Here is an 18,247-nt window from a genome sequence, read left to right as displayed (position 1 = left end):
AAGTTAGCGCTGCCTTTGCTGCTTCACTTTTTTAAAAAGGTAGAATATTCAAAGACACCCTTGAACTAGTTCTAAAGCCTGGAGCCCATGACAGTTTGGATATGTGGTCCCAGCCAGGTCTGCTCATCATAGCACCTCTCTGCCCTACAGATTCCCACATGTGCCACTGTTCATCTCACAGAGGTAGGACCAGCCTGTTTCTAGCCACAGAGAATGACATCTTTCAAAATAAAACTCATTGGTATCACAACAAAGTCCTTGGCAATTACGTTTCCACCCCCAGGGGAGTCCGATCTGCAGACCATGGGCCACATGCAGCCCAGAATGGCTATCAGTGAGGCCCAACACAAAATTATAAATTTACTTAAAACATTATGAGATTTTTCTGTGATTACATGTCACAGTATATTTAATGCATGGCCTAAGGCAACACTTCTTCCAGTGTGGCCCAGAGATGCCAAAAGGTTGGACACCCCTGCCTAGGCCATGGGGAAGGAATGTATGTGCATTGGGGACTGGGACAGCAAAGGACAACTAGGCATGAGACAGTGACCCCTTTGGCAGCCAGTCAGGGACTTCGCCTCCCATGGGCAGGGTTTGGTGCTTGTTGTGTCAGCTGAAGCTGGAGGTAGGGGTCATATAACTGACCCCACAGACTGCCTACTGTGGTGCACACCCAGCTTCCACAGCCTTCACCAAATGCGAACCCCAGAAGAGGGAAGGAAAGGCTGGTGGTCATCTCTTCATCAAAGAAAGGGATGCTCTGGGTATTAGAACTCCCCTTTCTGGAAATATAGGGGGGCAGAGCCACAGGCATGAGCGCAAAGCCTCTGCCAGCCCTGACAGAGGCCACGCACATCCTGAAAATCAGGCTTCTTACAGCACAAATGTGGGACAGTGGAAAAGCTAGGATGGACCCTGTGCCACTGGATTGGAATTAGGGGTATAAATTGCTGGGACCCAATCTAGAAAGATCAATATGTAAATAAATATGCAAATGTGTATATGCATGTTTGTATTATAATACAAATTCACACTTGTACATGCACACACACATGTACACAGGCACACATGTACGTTTCCCAACTCTATCTGGGACCCATAATAGACCAAAGGCAATGATCACCCCACGTGCCCCAATATGGGCCTCGAACACCATCCTCCCCTCAAAGTCAGGCTTCTTTGAAGGAATGGCTGATACCACGACTGAAGCAGGGAAAGCACAAGATCAGTCATGAGCAGTGTTTTGGGCCAGAAGCCTGGCAGTGCTATAAAAATGATGGGCCATGTCAAAGGGACATACGAGGCAGCCTGGAGGGGTCCCCACTGGCCAAGTCAGGGACAATATGAGCATCAAAATAAATAATGACAGAATGGAGAATAATTGGATAAAACAGCAAACCCTGAGTCAGTCCATGCAGATATGAATGAGTGGATGAATGAATACACTGCTGACAAATGGGTATTTACAAAGCATCTACGTAGCCCCAACGACTACCTAACAGTGGGAGACAAGCAGTTCTAGGAGGAGACACCTGGCAGACATTTCCCAGATTAGGTGATCGGTTATGGGACACCCTGAAATCTGGACCACCTGATAGGAAAGCTTCTGTGATTTTCCTGCCAACAGTGAGAAAACATCAGAGAAAGCCAATGTGAGGGACATTCTACAAAAAAACTGGACAGAGATGTTCAAAGGTGAAAGGCCAAGGAAGACCAGGGCAAGTCCTCCAGGTTGAAAGAGGCTGGAGACATGACAAGGACATGGAGTGCGAGGCCACCTTGGAGTGCCCTGTTGGGAAGGGCAGTGCAGGGATGACTGGGACCATCAATAGAGTCTATGGTCAGGTGGCCAGAACAGATCAACATCGCTGTCCTGACTTGACAGGTACAGGCAGTAATGGAGGAGAACGCCCAAGCATATAGAAAATACATAATAATATACTCAGCAACAGGACATCAAATCTGCAACTTACTAGTTTCAAATAGTACTAGGAGAAGCATACTTTAGGCTGGGACTGCTCCTGCTTTGTAAGTCTGAGATTACTTAAAATTTTAGAATGCATAATACAAAACAGAGTCCCCAGCAGTGGGCAGGACCTCCCTTCCTCCCAGCTTCTCTGACACCTTCTTAGGAGAGTGACAAAGGCAGGGTGTGTGCTTCTGTACCTTTCCATGCATTAGCAGGCGGATTGTCAGGGTCACATTCAGGCCACCTTCTGAGACCTTGGACTCCATCTTTCTCCCAAAATGCGGCTGGGGGTGGTAGGTTAAGGTGCCAAGGGTACCGTGAGGAAGGATAGATGGGGCCCAGATGGTGTCACCTGGAAAGAGAAGTCACAGATGCTGCTGAGAACACCTATAGCCAATGCACTGGGGGATGTCCTGGCCTCTGGGAGCATAGGAGGCTGCTGATGAGAGGGAGAGGCTCAGGAAAAGGCTTCTTCAGCATCCGTGGCATGACCTGCTAGGGCATGGGGTATAGGGCAGTGGGGGGATGGGCCTCAGGAAAGCCCTCCAGGGATGGATCCAGCCCCATTGCTCAGTAACTATAGGACAAGCACAGGTCATCAAGCCCTCTGGCCTCAGTTTTCACCTCTGTAACAAAGGAACAGCTCTCTTAGCTGCGGAAGGGGGGCAGAGTCACCCAAAAGCCCCAGGGCCCTCATATGCACTCAGTGAGTGCCCATGGTGCTGTGAGTTTAATGCTGCCCATTCCTCTCACATTGGTGCCAGGATCCCCACCCTCCTACTGTGACTCCCTCTATCCTTAAAAAGTCAGGAAATTCCAGGTATTGCTGTGCCCTTGACATCTAGAGTAGAGATACCTTGGTAATCCTCACTTCAGAAGCAGATTTAGTCTCTATCAACTAAACTGCCCCAGGGCTGAGCATCCCCCTTTATAAATTTTCAGAAAATGCTTTACATCCCCATTTCATTGGTCTGTTTGCAGTTTACTTTCTGCAGACAGCTGGCTCAGAGCTTAGTGAAGGCAACGTGAAAGCTCTACTTTGTGAGTTACAGGCAAGGAGTGATTGTGGGCAGTGAGCTTCCAGGACTGGAGGGAGGAGCACAGTGTGTCCCTCAGGCTGTGTGCTGGTGCTCAGGTCCTCAGGACTTGGCCTGAATGGGTGAAGCATGGAGGACAGTGTCCAAGCAGTGACCTGAGCCCCCCACCCAGGTCTGCATGGGGGTCCTGACTGCAGCCCCTTCTCGGGAAGGATCCAGGTCCTCTTCTGGGCTGGATTCTGAGGACGGGTCACCCCCTACCCTGGCGTATGGAGTGGCCACATGAGACTGAGACAGGCACCAGTGAGGATTTGAGCAAGGTCAGTTGAGGGCAGGAATGGACAGTGTGGAGGGGACTCTCAGATCAGACAGGGAGAGCTCTAGGAGAACCGGGCATCCACAGCCCAGATAGTGGAGGGTGGTTGGGGTACACCTGACCCTGACTCTAGGGCTGGGAGTTGCTACCTCACTCTGAGGGCAGGGGTCATAACTGAGTGGTGTTTGTGTAGCCTTTCTTGGAGTTTGAGCAGGCAGTCTGGGCTCCTGTCTGTGCAGTGCACAAAAGGGTGCTGGAGAGCCTCCTGCCTGGGTGCAGAGGAACGTGGCAGGATGTGGGGAGGTGAGGGGTGTGTACAGGGACATTGCATGATGAACAGGTTAGGGGTCACATGGGTGCAGAGACATCACAGGTCATGGGGGACCCACAGAAAGGAGGAGAAATGAGGACACAAGTGGCCCCAATAGGAGCAGGGGACCCACTGGTTTTGGAGAGAATGGGTGGGTAGGTAGGCAGGGGAGCAAGGGATGGGGGCCATAGGAATCTGACAGCAGAGTGTCTTTACTGGTCAGAAAAGGAGGAAGGGCTGGCAAGGGGAAGATTCTGGATGACCCCTGGTGCAGCTCCAGGCCTAGGAGAGGCCCTGAGCCAACCACGCATGGCAGCATGACAGGCCTCCAGGAGCCACAACCTGCCCAGGTGCATATGTGAGAGTGTGCCAAGACAATGAAGGATGAGGCTTTGGAAGCCCTAGAGGAACCAAGGGCTGGCCCTGGAAGAGCTCCTCACATACCACCTCACATTTAGTCCCTTCAATAATGACAATGTCACATAGCCTATGCTGCTGCCTAAATCCTTCAGGAACAAAAGTCCTGTGAAACCTGCATGTGTCCTCATGCACCTGCTGGGCTGTCTGGTCATTGGCCCTATGATGTAACTTGTAAAAATGAGAGGCTCTGTCCACACACAGGAGAGATTACAGGTTAAAAAGGCAAGCTTTTCCTTTAACCTTATAGGGTTTTTCTTGGGGGGGGGGGCAAAAAGTTGTTTTCTCCTCATCAAAATATTTCTGCTAAAAAATATGCTGAAAGGAAAAAAAATAAAGCACAGAATCAAAGCACATTCCATCACTTATGTGATGTGTAACGGACGCCTGCAAAGAGCAGTCACGGTGGTTGACAGGCATGGGCAAAACTGACAGCTACTAATGCATTTCTGCAATAACAAGCCCTTACATTTAAAAATGTATTTATGGGCAGATTCAACACGCTCCAATTACTAGATCTAATTATTCACAATTAGAACATTTAAATAGCAAGGATTTTAACATGAAGGTATAACACACAGCAAGAGAATTTTAAAAATCATCCTTCTATATGAATGTCCTCTATCCTCACTGTCCAGCACAGTAGCCACTAGCTACATGGGGCTATTTATATTTAATGTAAAAAGTTCACTAGCCACATTGAAGTGTTGAGTAAACAGCCTCATGTGGCTGCTGGCTGCAGATGGAGGAGCACAGACAGAGAGCCTTGCTGTCCCCCAGAGTTTTGGTGAAAGGCTTAGTGCACCTGGGCACTTGGAGGAAAGACCTTGGAAAGAAAACGGGCTCTAGCTCCAGTGACCAGATATAAGTGCTCCATCCTACAGAGGTACCCTGCAGCAAGCCCTTTTGACTCCAGGATGTGGAAGGCCGAATTCCCAGCACCCATACACTGGATTGCCAGGTGCCAGGCTGGGCAGCCTGCTTCATTTTCATTAGAAACATCTCCTCCTGTGTCAGGGAGACAGCAGGGCCCTGCGGCCTTCTGTTATGTAAATGTTTCCAGCCCATGGTGGAGAAAGTGGGTCAGCGAGTGCCAGGGGTGCTGCAGGCTCCGGGCTGTCAACTACTATCAGTCACACAGACCAGTGAGCAGCCGCAGAGGCCAGTGCCTTCCTTCATCACACACTGAGAGTGTGTGTCACAGTACTCTCTGCAGACTGGTGGAAACAAGAAACAGTCCAGGAAGGTAGTTAAGGTCACCTGTGACACAGTACCCTTGACGCTGAAGAATTCACCTTGTGCCAGCTGGCAAGTGGAGCCAGCCAGACAGTGGCATGGGGCAAGTGACTTCTCCAGGATAGTGGGCCTCTCACTGGGTGTGGGTCATCCTCTGGTTGTCCTGCCAGACCCCAGGACACCTGCTCATCCTAGGCAACCTCAAGAGTGCCCAAGGCGTTGTTCCCACTTCAGGGGCCGCTGCTGCTCAGGAACTCAGAGGAATAAGTGGAGGAATCCAGAGGAAGCAGCAGCCAGACTCCTGTGTTCACAGTCACCCCAAAAAGTCAGAAGGGTGTTCCACAAACTGGCAGATTTTTCTCACCAGCTTTCTTTTAGTTAGTGTTAGTTAGCATGGTTTATCTTCTTCGTCTTTTATTTTTAACTTCTTTATGTCTGTGTATTTGAGTTTCTTGTAGGCAGCATACACTTAGACATGCTTTCTTAAAATCTTATTTGATAACCTCTGCCTTTTAATGGGTCATTTAGAACATTTGCAAAAGTTGCTGATATGGCTGAGTTTAAACTGATCATTCTATTTGTTGTCTATTTTTACCATCTGTTCTTTGTTCCCCATCTCTATTGTTTATTTTCTCTGCCATCTTTTGAATTGAATGCATGCATTTTATGATGCCAGTTTACCTCCTTAGTCCACTTGTTAGTTACAATTCTTTGTTTTGTTATCACAGTGGTTGCTTTAGGGTTTAACTCATTACAGGACAATGTCCAGTGGTCTCGGACACTTTACATGGAGTATGAGAACCTCACCGCAGTCTGCTCCCACCTATGCTCTCCTCGGCACTGTTACTGTCACACACTTAAGTTCCACCTATGTCATAAGCCCTATAGTACATTACTATTTTTAGTTTAAACAATGATCTTCTAAAGGGATTTGGATAACAAGAAAATATCTCATTCTTACCCATTCTTCATTCCTTAGTGTGGATTCAGATGCCCACCTGCTGCCATTTTTCCTCTGCATGAAAAATTTCCCTTAGTATTTTTGGTAGTGCAAGTCTCCTGGTGATGAATTCTCTCAGTTTTTATTTGTCTGAAACATCTTTTTTTCAACTTCGGTTTTGATGGCCATTTCACCTGGCAGAGAACTCTAGGTGAACAGTGTTTTTCTTTCAGTCCTGAAGAGGTGCTGTCCTCACCTCCTCACTCATCTTGTCCCCAGAGAGGAGTCCCCTGAGTCTCACCTCTGCTCCTCTACGTGTTACATGTCTTCTCCCTAGCATGAGAGTTTTTTTCTGAATCACTGGTTTTGAGCAATTTCATTATGACATGCCTTGTTACAGTTTTCTCATGAGTTTTTGTGCTTGGGGCTTCCGTGAGCTTCTTGAACCTGTCTGTGCCTTACAGTTTTCATCAAATTTGGACAATTGTGGCCATTGTTTTTTCAAATATATGTTCTGCCCCTGCCACTCCCCCATTTTCAGGGCCTCCAAATACACATACATCGGCCCCTGAAGTTGTGTCACAGCTCACTGATGCTCTGTTCATTTTCTCCTACCTTTTCCCTCTCTTTTACTCTGTGATGCTCAGTCTGTGGCTCCTCCCACCCAGTATACTGTTTATTTCAGACTGCAGTTCTCACCTCTAGGAATTGGTCTGGGTTCTTTTTTTTTCTTTCTTCCACATATCCAATTATTTAGTTATAGTAACGATTTCAAAATGTTGTCATCATTTCTGAGTCTAGGTCTAAAAAGTGAACATTGAATTGGGAGAGCGCAGGCCACTGACAACTTTGACAAGGGCTCTTTTGCTATGGGTCACAGAGCAAGTACTCAGCAGTGCTTGGCTCAGACCTGGTCTTCCAGGGTCAGCACACCAGCACTCTCACAAGCCAAGATGAAGGAGACCTGACAACTGAGTTGCTTCTTCAAGCCCACTGCTCTTTCCAATCCTGTGGGCTGGCACATGGCTGCAATGCAATGGCAGACACAGTACCCTTATTCAATTCAGTCTGATCTATAATGAGATGATCCAAACCTGAAATCTCCTGGTTTCCTGTGTTGAGCATTTCCAGAGCCAGGGTATCCACTGGTGGAAGCTGGTCTCAAGTCCCCCAGGCAGGGCAGCAATAGCCTTCAGATGGTACATTTACTTGTAAGGGCTCCCCTTAGTTTTCAAAGATTTGCCCTCTAATGCCAGGCTGGAGAGAATTAGTGGGAATAGAGGCAGGTTTTGTAAGATTGTAATTCCATGTGTAGATGAATTCTCCATGTACTTAAATGTTCTTCCCACACCTGTGCCCTAAGGCCAAGGGGCACTTAAAGCAACAAATATTTGTAGCTATTTCAAAGTAATGCCACTAGCACACAGCAGAGAGACTAGGGTATGGACAGTTCAAAATCACAAAGTGACTTAAAGGGAGAGCTGGGTGTCTTCACACCATTGCAAATCCTTTCCAAGAGTAGCATGTGGAAGGAGAGGGAAAAGATGGCTGTGGGGCACTGGGAAATTAAGGGGAGGGGTTGATGTGACAATGGGGTGAGCAGATGGCCCACATTCCCACACTGCCTGTTGGGAGTGCTGAGTCTGCCTGTGATAATGACCAGATTTTCTGCTCTGTGGCCCTTCTGCAAGCCAGTCTGTGACGGGAGGAGCCCCTCTGAACTAGGTCTGCAGGGAGCCAGATACTCAGACTCCCATGTTCCTATCTGGGCCGTGTCTTTGCAAACAAAACATCAAGAGAGGGGCGGGGAGGAAAATCCTTTCAATTTCTAAAGATACCCCAGGCTTTATGTGACTTAATAATTCTTCCCCAGTCAAAGGAAACAAAATAGAAGGCACTGATATCTGTGCTGCTCTCCCTAGCAGAACTTGGGAGCTGTCCCCGAAGCCACTTGGAGCTTTCCTGCCCACACTCTGCCTCCCCCAGCCCCACTACCACTTTATCTCCAGAGATGAAGCAGACTCAGGAAGGTACATTCAGAGAGCAAACACAAGGGTGATTTGACATGCAAACTTTGTAATCATCACATATAGAGATTCTTTCCCCATGTGTAAAACACATTCATTTAAATTTCACTTAAAACTAGTGACAGATTTAAGAAGTCATCTTCAATGGGTGGTTCTGTGAAACGGCTGAAATCGAAGTTAGGAGGTGGCAGGAGGGTGCAAGTCACTGCACAGGAAAATTCTGCTGCTGAGCAGGCATTTGTAGGTTGAAGACACCTGAGAATGCTTGCTGATGGCCCCTCCTGGGAGGCTCAGTGGAGCCACATAGCCTGCCTCGATGTGGCACAGCCCACCTGGATGTGGCACAGCCAGCCCTGATGAGGCACAGGAGAGAGGTATCAAAGACCGGGGCTGAGCCTGCACTGGCTGCCCTCACCCCAGCTCCTTCCTCCAGGAACACATAAAGGCAAGAAGCAGATTGAAATTTGCCTCATAGGTAATTGGTAATTAATAACTTTGTTAATTTGACAAGTATTTCCTTGGCAATCATTAAGATGCAGGTAGTGTACCATCCTATAAGGCAGGGATAAACAGGACAGGCCTGTCAAAAAATCATTATGGTAACAGTGAAGGAGATACAACAGGAAGAGGGCCCACAGAGCAGGGCTGTCATGGGAGAAACTCTTCTCCCCCCAATGTAAAGCCATCTGGGAGTTAGTCATAGGCCAGGATGAGTCCTCAGGCAGCAGCACTTGGGGACTAGTGAGGGCTCCTGGGGGAAGCTCTGAGAAGGACTGTTACTCTTACGTTCCAGAGCTGCTTCCAGGGCAGCAGTCACGCAGGCGTCCTGTCCTAGGAAGGCAATGTAGCTGTGAGATTCTACTCTGGGAAAGGAGGCCCTGCCCCACCTTAAACCCCAGTGCTCACTTGGTGGCCCAGTGCCTACCTGGGGGCCCAGTGCCCACCTTATACCCCAGTGCTCACTTGGTGACCTGGTGCCCACTTTGTACCCTGCTGCTCACATGGCCAACCTGCAGTGACAGAGAAAGAAGGCCTATGTGTTGGAGTTACCTGGATGGGGTGTGCTGCCTATTAGGGCATGATCCATGAGACCCAGGTGGCCCTGGGAGCAGCATTTTGAGGTTGTCCAGATTCCTCTTGAGTGAAGCTACACGGGGGAACCAATTATCCTAATTTCCACCCCAGCTTTCCCCCCACTCTACCTATTAGGAATTCTGGTAGGCTGCTATTAACAGGAACCAACAGCCACCCAACCAAGCGACCTTGAGCTCAGGCCTGCTTTCCTCCTTGAGAAAGAAATTGGGAGGGGGCAGTGAGCTGGCGGAGGGGGACTGAAGACTGTGGGAAGTGAGGATGTGGATGGACAGGAAGACTTGTGGCCATATGGCCCGAGGCGGAGGAGGAGAGATGTTTTTATAATGGAACACCACTCAGTCATAAAATGGAACAAATTATTTATGTACTCAACAACTGGGGTGAATCTCCAGAGAATTAGGCCAAGAGTAGAAGTCAATCCCCAAAGGTTACATACCGTGTAATTCCACTTATGTAACATTCTTGAAATGAGAAAATTCTAGAAATAGAGAACAGATTAGTGGTTGCCGAGGGCTAAGGAGGGGGTGTGGACAAGAACAAAATGCTTGTGGCTATGAGAGAGCAGCATGGAGACCCTGTGGGGATGGAATGTTCTGTGTCTTACCGGTATTGGTGTCAACTTCCTGGTTCTGATATTCCCACTGTTGTATTCTAGATGTTACCACTGAGGGAGGCTGAGCAGCCCGGGATCTATTATTTTTTACAACTGCATGTGAATCTAGTTACCTCAAATACAAAATTTATTTTGAAAGCAGTTGCTATGACTTGAGATTGTACCAGATAACTCTCAATTCACAACAGATGAAGGGGACCAAATATTTCCTCTGATAATTGAACAAAATAACCATCTGGACACTGTATGAAGTCATTGAAGCTATAAATAAATTAATATCAGAGAGCAAAAATCACCAGCTCCTCTTGGGGGGCAGCATTTAGACCAAGTTCCTGGCCTTGATGCTAAGTCAGAGGGTCTATCTCCTTCCTGCACCAGTCTACCACCCACACATCTACTTATACACACCCATTCACACACACACACACTCACACACTTACACACTAATCCACTCACCTATGCAGCCACTCACTCACCCACTCACACATGCACTCATCCACACATGCACTCACCCATTCATGCCCACCCAAGCACATATGCACTCACCCACCCACCTACATACCACCCACTCACACTCACACATTCACCTCATTTGCACACACTCATATATGCACTCACACTCATTCTTACCCATTCACACATGCACACTGTTTAAAGCACCCCACTCACACCCACTTGCATACAAACTCACTCATACATGCACTCACTCAGACTCACCCCTCAGACTCACCCACTTATGCATGCACACTCAAACAAGCAACCACTCACACCCACATACTCACTCACTTGGACATGTACTCCCCCACTTTCACATGTGTACACTCACTCACACCCACCCACATATCACTTACTTTAGCACACACATTCACCCACTTGCACATGCACACACTCAACTACTCATACATGCAGCCACAAGTGCCCACTCAGCCACTAACTTGTGCACCCACTCACCTAAATGCACATGCACACTTACACGTTCTTGAATGTGGATGTTTCCCCAGTGCCTACTTCAGTATGCACTGGTACTGGGCATGCAGGGGCTGTAGCAGACATGTCCCTTGAGAACCTCTACTAACAACTTGGGCTCAGCCTGTCCCAGGAAGATACAGATTGTTCTGGGGCCCAGCAGTACTTGGAGATGTGTACAGTCTTTGTACAGGGCTGGCCTGGTGAGAGGACATTGTGTGACACCAGCCATTCTGTACAGCTCAGGGGCCATGGGTGTAGGCAGAATGTTTGGGGATGCATGGAGTGGGTACCCATGACTCTGAGGATTGCACAAGCCTGTGTCGTTTTGCCCCAGTTTGTGGTGACAATTGGACAGTGACTCCAAACATCACAAACACAAGAGAAAAGGACTTCCAGTCCTCCCTGTAAGTACTGGGCCAAGGCCAGCCCTTGCAAGGTAGGTCTTGCATGCCCCAGGGAGGCGCTGAGACCTTGCGCCCATTCCCTCCAGGGCAAGCAGAGAAGTGCGCAGTGCCTGGTGCCCGATGGCCCTGGTTGCCATTCTCAGAGGACACAGCCTCTCTATAGTCACACTCTGTGGCCATCAGCTCTTGCATCGGAACTTATAGAGATACATCTTGCCTTTTATCACCAGTGACCTTTCCGGACTTCAAATCAGGCTGTCTTCCCCTTGCTGGCACCCTTAGGCATCTTCCCATTGCCTATGTAATTCAAGCCACCTCCTTTCCAGCCAGAGCACTGCCCCAGGCCTATAGGTACCATCCCCCACCAACCCTGCAGAACCCTACCCGGTTCCATTGGCCTCCCTTCCAGCCTGCTGCCTGAGGCCTTTTGGTGAGGGCACTCCCTGCCAGGCTTCTACCTACAATCCCTAACTGCCAGTGTCCCATCTTTCCTGGGCCCTGTCCTCCCCCACAGCCCTGGCCCTATTGCACTGGGGGCAGCAGACATGTTTATCTCCTTCATTCAACACTGAACGCCCAGTTCCTGGCACAACTCCAGGCCCACAGGAGGGCAGAAGCAAATCCAGTACAGATTTAGAGTGGGTGAGTACATACAATGAGCACCAGTTCTGTTTCCATGGCCTCACAGGCCATTCTGAATCAGAACTTAGTGATTTTTAAACTCAGACACTCATGAAACAGCCAAGATTACATTTCCATTTCTCCTCTCCTTATTCATTCACTTGGTCACTGAGGGTTTGCTGGGGGCTTCTGTGTGCTAGAGTGGGAAGGGGTGTCTGGGGGACACACTCAGCTGGGGCAGCAGACTGACCAGCTAGCCAAGAAGAGCTGGAGACTCCTGGGCCTTCTGGGGGAAATGGGACCTGTTTGCACATCCAAGCTAGATGACCTTCCTCTCCATTCCAGGCTCAGTCTAATTTGCAAATTCACCAGTTCCCAGTAGAGGGCAGAAGAAACACGCGTCTTGTTAAGACCAATAAAAGGGTGTAGAAAAATACCCCCCCCAAAAAAAAAGAACAAATCCCTCCCTCCCCGTGTATACCCCTCACGCCCACCACCAAAAACAAAAGAAAGGACTGCCATACCCTCTAAATTCTCGAGATACAGGACTGTTCTTGTCTGTCTGTACCTGAGGTGATCCCATTTGAAGAGGCTTACAGTTCGTTTTCAGTTTCATTGGTTTCTGTTACTTCATTATTTCCTCTCTCTACTTTTTTTCTTTTAGTTTTTTTATGGTGGAAGCTTAGATTGTTTGGAGACCTTTTCTCATGTTAGTACTTAGAACTATAAATTTCACTAGGGGCCTTGATTTACTTGTATCTTACCAATTTATATGTATGAGTTCAAAATATTTACTAATTTTCTTTGAAAGTTTCTCTTTGACCAGCACATTATTTAGAGGTGTTTTAATTTTCAAGTATTTGGAAATTTTCTAGTTATCTTTGGTTACTGATTTCTAGTTTAATTCTATACTGGATAGAAAATAAACTTTTTATTATTTCAATCATTTAAAATTCTTTAGGCTTTTATTCTTTTGCACAGAATATGTCCTACCTTGGCTAATACCTGTGTGCACATGAAGGCTATGTTGTGCCCTTCTGTGCTTGGTGGGTGACCTGTAAAATCTACCTGGGGGGCTATGCTGTTCAGTACTTCTCTATCCTGACTCTGTCTTCTTGGTCCATCAGTTACCGAGAGAGCAGGGTTGAAATCTCTAACTATAACTGTGAATTTGTCCTTTTCTTCTTCCTATTCTATCAGTTTTTGTTTTGTATATTTTGAGGCTCTGTTATTTGATATATATGTACATCTCGGACTGCTATGTCCTCTTGGTGAACTGATCATTTTCAATTCATGCAATGTCCTTCCTTACCCTGTCATTTTCCCTGTCCTGAAGCCTACTTTATTTGACATTCTTTTGACTAGTGTTCATCTCTGTCCTTTAATTTTTAACTTGCCAATAGTATTGTATTTCACATTGGTGTCTTGTTGACCGCACAGAGATTGATCTTGCCTTTTTTATCCACTCTGATACTCTTACTTTAAAAAAAATTATTTATTTAAAAAATTTTTTATTGTATTTTTCCATTACCATTTATCCCTCTTAATCTCTCACTTTTAATTGATCTACTTATACAATCTACTTTTTTATATTTGCAGATTTAATAATTATCAACTCTAGCATGTGTATATAGGTGTGTGCACAACTTTGAAATAATTTTAGCTCCACGAGAAATTGCAGAAATCATACAGTGTCTGCGTACCCGTACCAGCTTCCACTCAACATAACTGCAGGACTTTATCAAAACCAGTGCTGGACATGGGTAAGACACTGTTAATAAACTTCCCCAGTCTTCTTATACCCTTTGTTTGTTTGTCATATATGGGTCTGTAAAATTGTACCAAATGTATAGATTTGTCTACCCACCTATACAAGCAGGATCACCAGGGAGACTCCTGCATACTATCACTTTATGGTCACTCATTCCCCCAAACCCAAACCCCAGGCAACCACTGATCTGTTCTGCTTCACGTACTTTTGTCATTACTAGAACTTTATAGAACTTGAATCAAACAAATGTAATTGTTTCAAAGTGGCCTTTTTCCACTCCACTTAATAATATTCTCTAGAACTGCCAAGTTGTTGGACATAACAGAGACTTGTTCCTCTTTGCTGCCCAGTAGCATCCCACTGTATGGTGTACCACAAGTTGTATGTCCAGTTACCAGGAAGGACACCTGGGCCAATTCCAGTTTTTGTCAATTACAAATGAAGCAGCTAAGAACAATAGTGTGCACAGCTTTGTATAAACATGTTTTCATTTTTCTGTGATACATACCCAGGACTGTGATCACTGGATTGTATGTTAAGTGTATGTTTAACTAGAAAACTGTCAAACTGTGTGTCCGAGCAGCCACACCATTTTCCATTCCCACCAGGACAGACAGTCCTGGGAGGTCTGCATCTGTGTCAGCACTTGGAACTGTCAGTGTTGCCACTGTAGCCATGTTAACAGATGGCAGTCAGATCTGGCAGTGGTTTAGTTTGTTTTCCCCTAATAGGGATGGATGTGAACATCTATTCATGTGCTATTTCCCACCCACTTGTCCTGTTCGGAGAAGTGTCTGCCTCAGTCTTATGTCCATTTTCTAACTGGACTGTTTGTTTTCTCACTGTGGAGTGTAAGAAGCTCTCTACAGATCGGGGGTACATCCCTTGTGGGAATCTCTGGTTTGTCTTTTCAGATCTTAACAGGGTCTTTCGCTGATCAAATGTTTTTGTGACCAAGTGCAATTTCTCAATTTTATCTTTTATGGCTTTTGTTCAAAATTCTTATCTTTATAGGTGTGCCTAACCCTTTTTCCTAGTTTTCTACTAAATAGCTTATTGTTCTACACTTTACATTTAGATATTTGATCCATTTTGAGTGAATTTTTGTACAAGGCATGAAGTTTAAATCAAGAGGGTTTTTTGGGAGGGGTGTTTTGTATATAGATAGCCAAATATTTCAACATCATTTCTGAAAAAGATTGTCCTTTCTATATTAAATTGCTTAATTACTTCTGTCAAAAATCAGTTGTCCACATTTATAGGGTGAATCCTGGGTTCTGTTCTGTTCCATCTATGTATGCACTTGTCTATGCACCAATATACAATGTCTCTGTTACTATACTGTCACAGTGCCTTAAAAGTTATTCTTAAAATTTACTCTAACTCTATTCTTTTCAAAATTCTCTTGGAATAGCTAGTTCCTATGTGTTTTCATGTAAATTTTAAAGTCACCTTGTTTATATCTACAATGACTCCTGCTAGGATTTTGATAGGAATTGCATTAAACTTACAGATCTATTTGGGAAGCACTAGCATCTTTACTATGTTGAGTGGCCCAATCTATGGAAACAGGATGTCTCTTATTTAAGTCTTCTTGTTTTCTATCATTAGTGTTCTGTTGTTTTCAGCATGCAAATTCTGTGCATACTTTTTACATGTATAGCAAGTATACAACTTTTGGAATTCCTATAAATAGCGATATATTTTGAATTCTGGTTTCTGACTATTCATTGATGGCATATAGAGTATTTATTGTTGATCTTTGTATGTTGACCTCTCATTCTTAAACAAGTGAACTTATTAGTTCTAGGAGGTTTTTATAGCCTTAATGGGATTTTTGATGTAGGTAATCATGTCATTTGAAAACACAGACAGGCTTATTTCCTCCTTCCAAATCCATATGCCTTTTATTTCCTTTTCTTGTCCTAATGAACTGGCTAGAACTTACAACATGCTGTCCAATAGGAGTAGTGAAAGCAGACACCATTGTTTTGTTAATGATTTTAGGAATAAAGCATTAGTCTTTCACCATTAACTATGATGTTAGTTTATAGGTGTAGCTTGCTCTATTTTGACCAGAACCGAAACCACATTGATCTTTTATAATGATTAAAATGGCAAAACCTATTTATAACCAGTACTAAGTGAAATTCTGATAAAATTAATTTTCCAAAAATTCTTTTTTTTTACAAAGGAATTAACAGAATTCTAATACAATTAATACTGTTATAATAAGCTGTACAGCTGTAACAGCAGCAGGAGTAGTAAATGGTACATATGTCCCAGGTGCTGTTACATAGGCTAACCCCTTTGTCCTAAGGCAGGAGGGCCAAGGCCATCTCCGTTTACATATAAGAAAAAGAGGGGCTGTGGACTGAGTATTGACCAGCTGGTTCCAGAGCTCAAACTCCTGACCACTAGATAGGTAAACTCTGCATATTTTCATGCTAGTCAAATACAAAAACCAATGACAGTGTTTATTTCAGACTTGAAGGAAAGAGTATCATGGTTGAAACTGGCATGTAACTTCCAAGTTTTAAGGCTTTTTGGGGGGGGTGGGAGCAGCAAGTAGATTTGGATATTAAAGTAGAAGTAGTTTTAGGTATCTGGGATTTATAACAGCATCACACTCATAGCACATGCACTAGCCTGTCCTCTGCAACATGAGATTTCTTGTCCAGAGAAGACAGCAGAAGTCCTGCCAGCAAACTGACACCCAAAGCCCACATGGCTGCATTGAGTGCCAGTCAGGGCCCCCCATCAGGGGTGCTTTGTCCAGGGCTGTATCTGGGCCTCAGCTGCCAGGGGAGGTGGCTATTATCAGAACCTCAGGGAATGAGCGCAGACTTGATTTATTGTGTTTAACAGCTCAGTGCCCCATAAGGCTGCAGGAGCCAGTATGGCAGAAACCGACAGAGCTTATTAGCTGCTTTCTGCTCCTTGAGAGACTCACAATGCAGATTGTGTCCTTGGGGCCATGGAGGGGAGGGGAGTTCTGTCCTGTAATGATCTTGCCAGGCATGGTTAGCATTGGAAAGACAGTCAGGGTTTACACAACCTGACTTCAGTGAGCATTCTGCACAGCATGCTGGCTTGTCACTTGCATGCACATAGACAAATGTGATGGGGTTGGGGAGCCGGTGGCTTGCCCTGCTTTCTTTCCATTTGGAGGCCCCAGCATTCTGGCCTCATATCAGTAATGGTGTGGAGATTTTCCCTTTCTGGCAAGGTGTGAGATTCCGCCAGTCCTAGCTCTGAGTGCACAGGGTCTAGAGTGTGACCTGCCTCAGAGTGTCTCTAACAGACATTTCAGGTATTTCAACCATGTGTTCAAGGTGAATAACAACTCTACTGTGGAGACAGGGCACGCCTCTCTAGACCTGGGTCTGGTCCTGGCTCTGCCATCCCCGCCTGCCCCTGCGGTGATGATCTTGTGTGCCTAGCACCTGCACACAGCATGTGCTCAGTCTGTCTGCACACAATCTATCTTCCCACGGACCTTCTGGTAACAGTGGGAGGCCAGCCACAGCAGGGACATTTGACTAAAACACTCAGTTATTACCAGGAGCCTGGCACCAGTCACCAGACAAAGGTGCTATCACCCTCAAGTGGCTCTCAGTTTGGTAGAAAAATCAGACTGCAGGCTGGGACTGCTGGCAGTTCCAAAGGTTGAAAACTCACCATCCCTACCTTCAGCCCTCAAACATGTGTTCCAGATAGGTCAGGGGTCCAAAAGTCCCTCTTCTGGAAGGAAGGAAAGGAGAGCTCCTTATGGCATCAGGGTTAATGAGACACTGAGGGGGAAAGTCTGGGGAACAGTCTCCATGCTTCTACTGCACTGGGAAGCACTGCACACCCCTCCCTCCTGCCTTCATCCTGGACTGAAGACATTGCCCAGACCATTGTGGGCAGACATCTGAGACCACAGGGAGAAAAGAAGCTATGTGTGGGCAAGTGGTGGCCAGAGAGTCAGGATGGTAGATGTGTGGGGCCTGCCCTATTTGGCACTGTGCAGGCCCCTGTCAGTGAACAACCTGAGCTTTCTGATGTCCTGTGACTGGGCTCAGTGCAGCTCGGTGGACACCAGCCATAAGAGCAACTGCAGGAACAGAACTATGCTGAGCCCATGGCTGTACAAGGCTAGGACCTGACCCGACTGACAAAAGTATCTGTGTAAGGTAGATGACATACCTATACCTAGTGGGCCAGACATGCAGCACAACAGGAAATGGGGCTGCCTAGGGACAGATGCCCCAAATCCTCCTGTCCCTCTCATGTGGGGACACACATACTCCACTGTGGGTCTGTGCTCCCTGAATTTCAGGCCCTTGGCAGGTGAATGTCCCCATGACAGAGACAGGCCAGCAAGACAGGTACAGATGACAAGACTGGGCACATATGATTCAGAAAAATCTACGAATAATTATAAGAAGGATGGGTTTAACAGGGTGACTAGAATGATACCTCTCTATACAAGCAAAGCTAGAAAATATAATTTAAAAAATTTTTCAATTTATAA

General features: G+C 46.2%; 1 protein-coding gene across 20 annotated transcripts in view; it reads right to left on the bottom strand.

Moving 5' to 3' along the window:
* Window positions 1-18,247, bottom strand: part of PCBP3 (poly(rC) binding protein 3) — a 223,542-nt gene that overhangs the window by 31,005 nt on the left and 174,290 nt on the right. For all 20 annotated transcript variants that reach the window (XM_045196615.2, XM_045196623.2, XM_053917769.1 and 17 more), the window contains one exon: window positions 2,170-2,324. In XM_045196615.2, coding sequence (XP_045052550.1) covers window positions 2,170-2,324 — 155 coding nt within the window. The remainder of the gene's footprint in view (window positions 1-2,169; window positions 2,325-18,247) is intronic.

The sequence above is a fragment of the Desmodus rotundus genome, chromosome 2 (assembly GCF_022682495.2).
Source record: "Desmodus rotundus isolate HL8 chromosome 2, HLdesRot8A.1, whole genome shotgun sequence".
Taxonomy (NCBI): Eukaryota; Metazoa; Chordata; class Mammalia; order Chiroptera; family Phyllostomidae; genus Desmodus; species Desmodus rotundus.
This window is presented reverse-complemented; position numbering and strand designations above follow the sequence as displayed.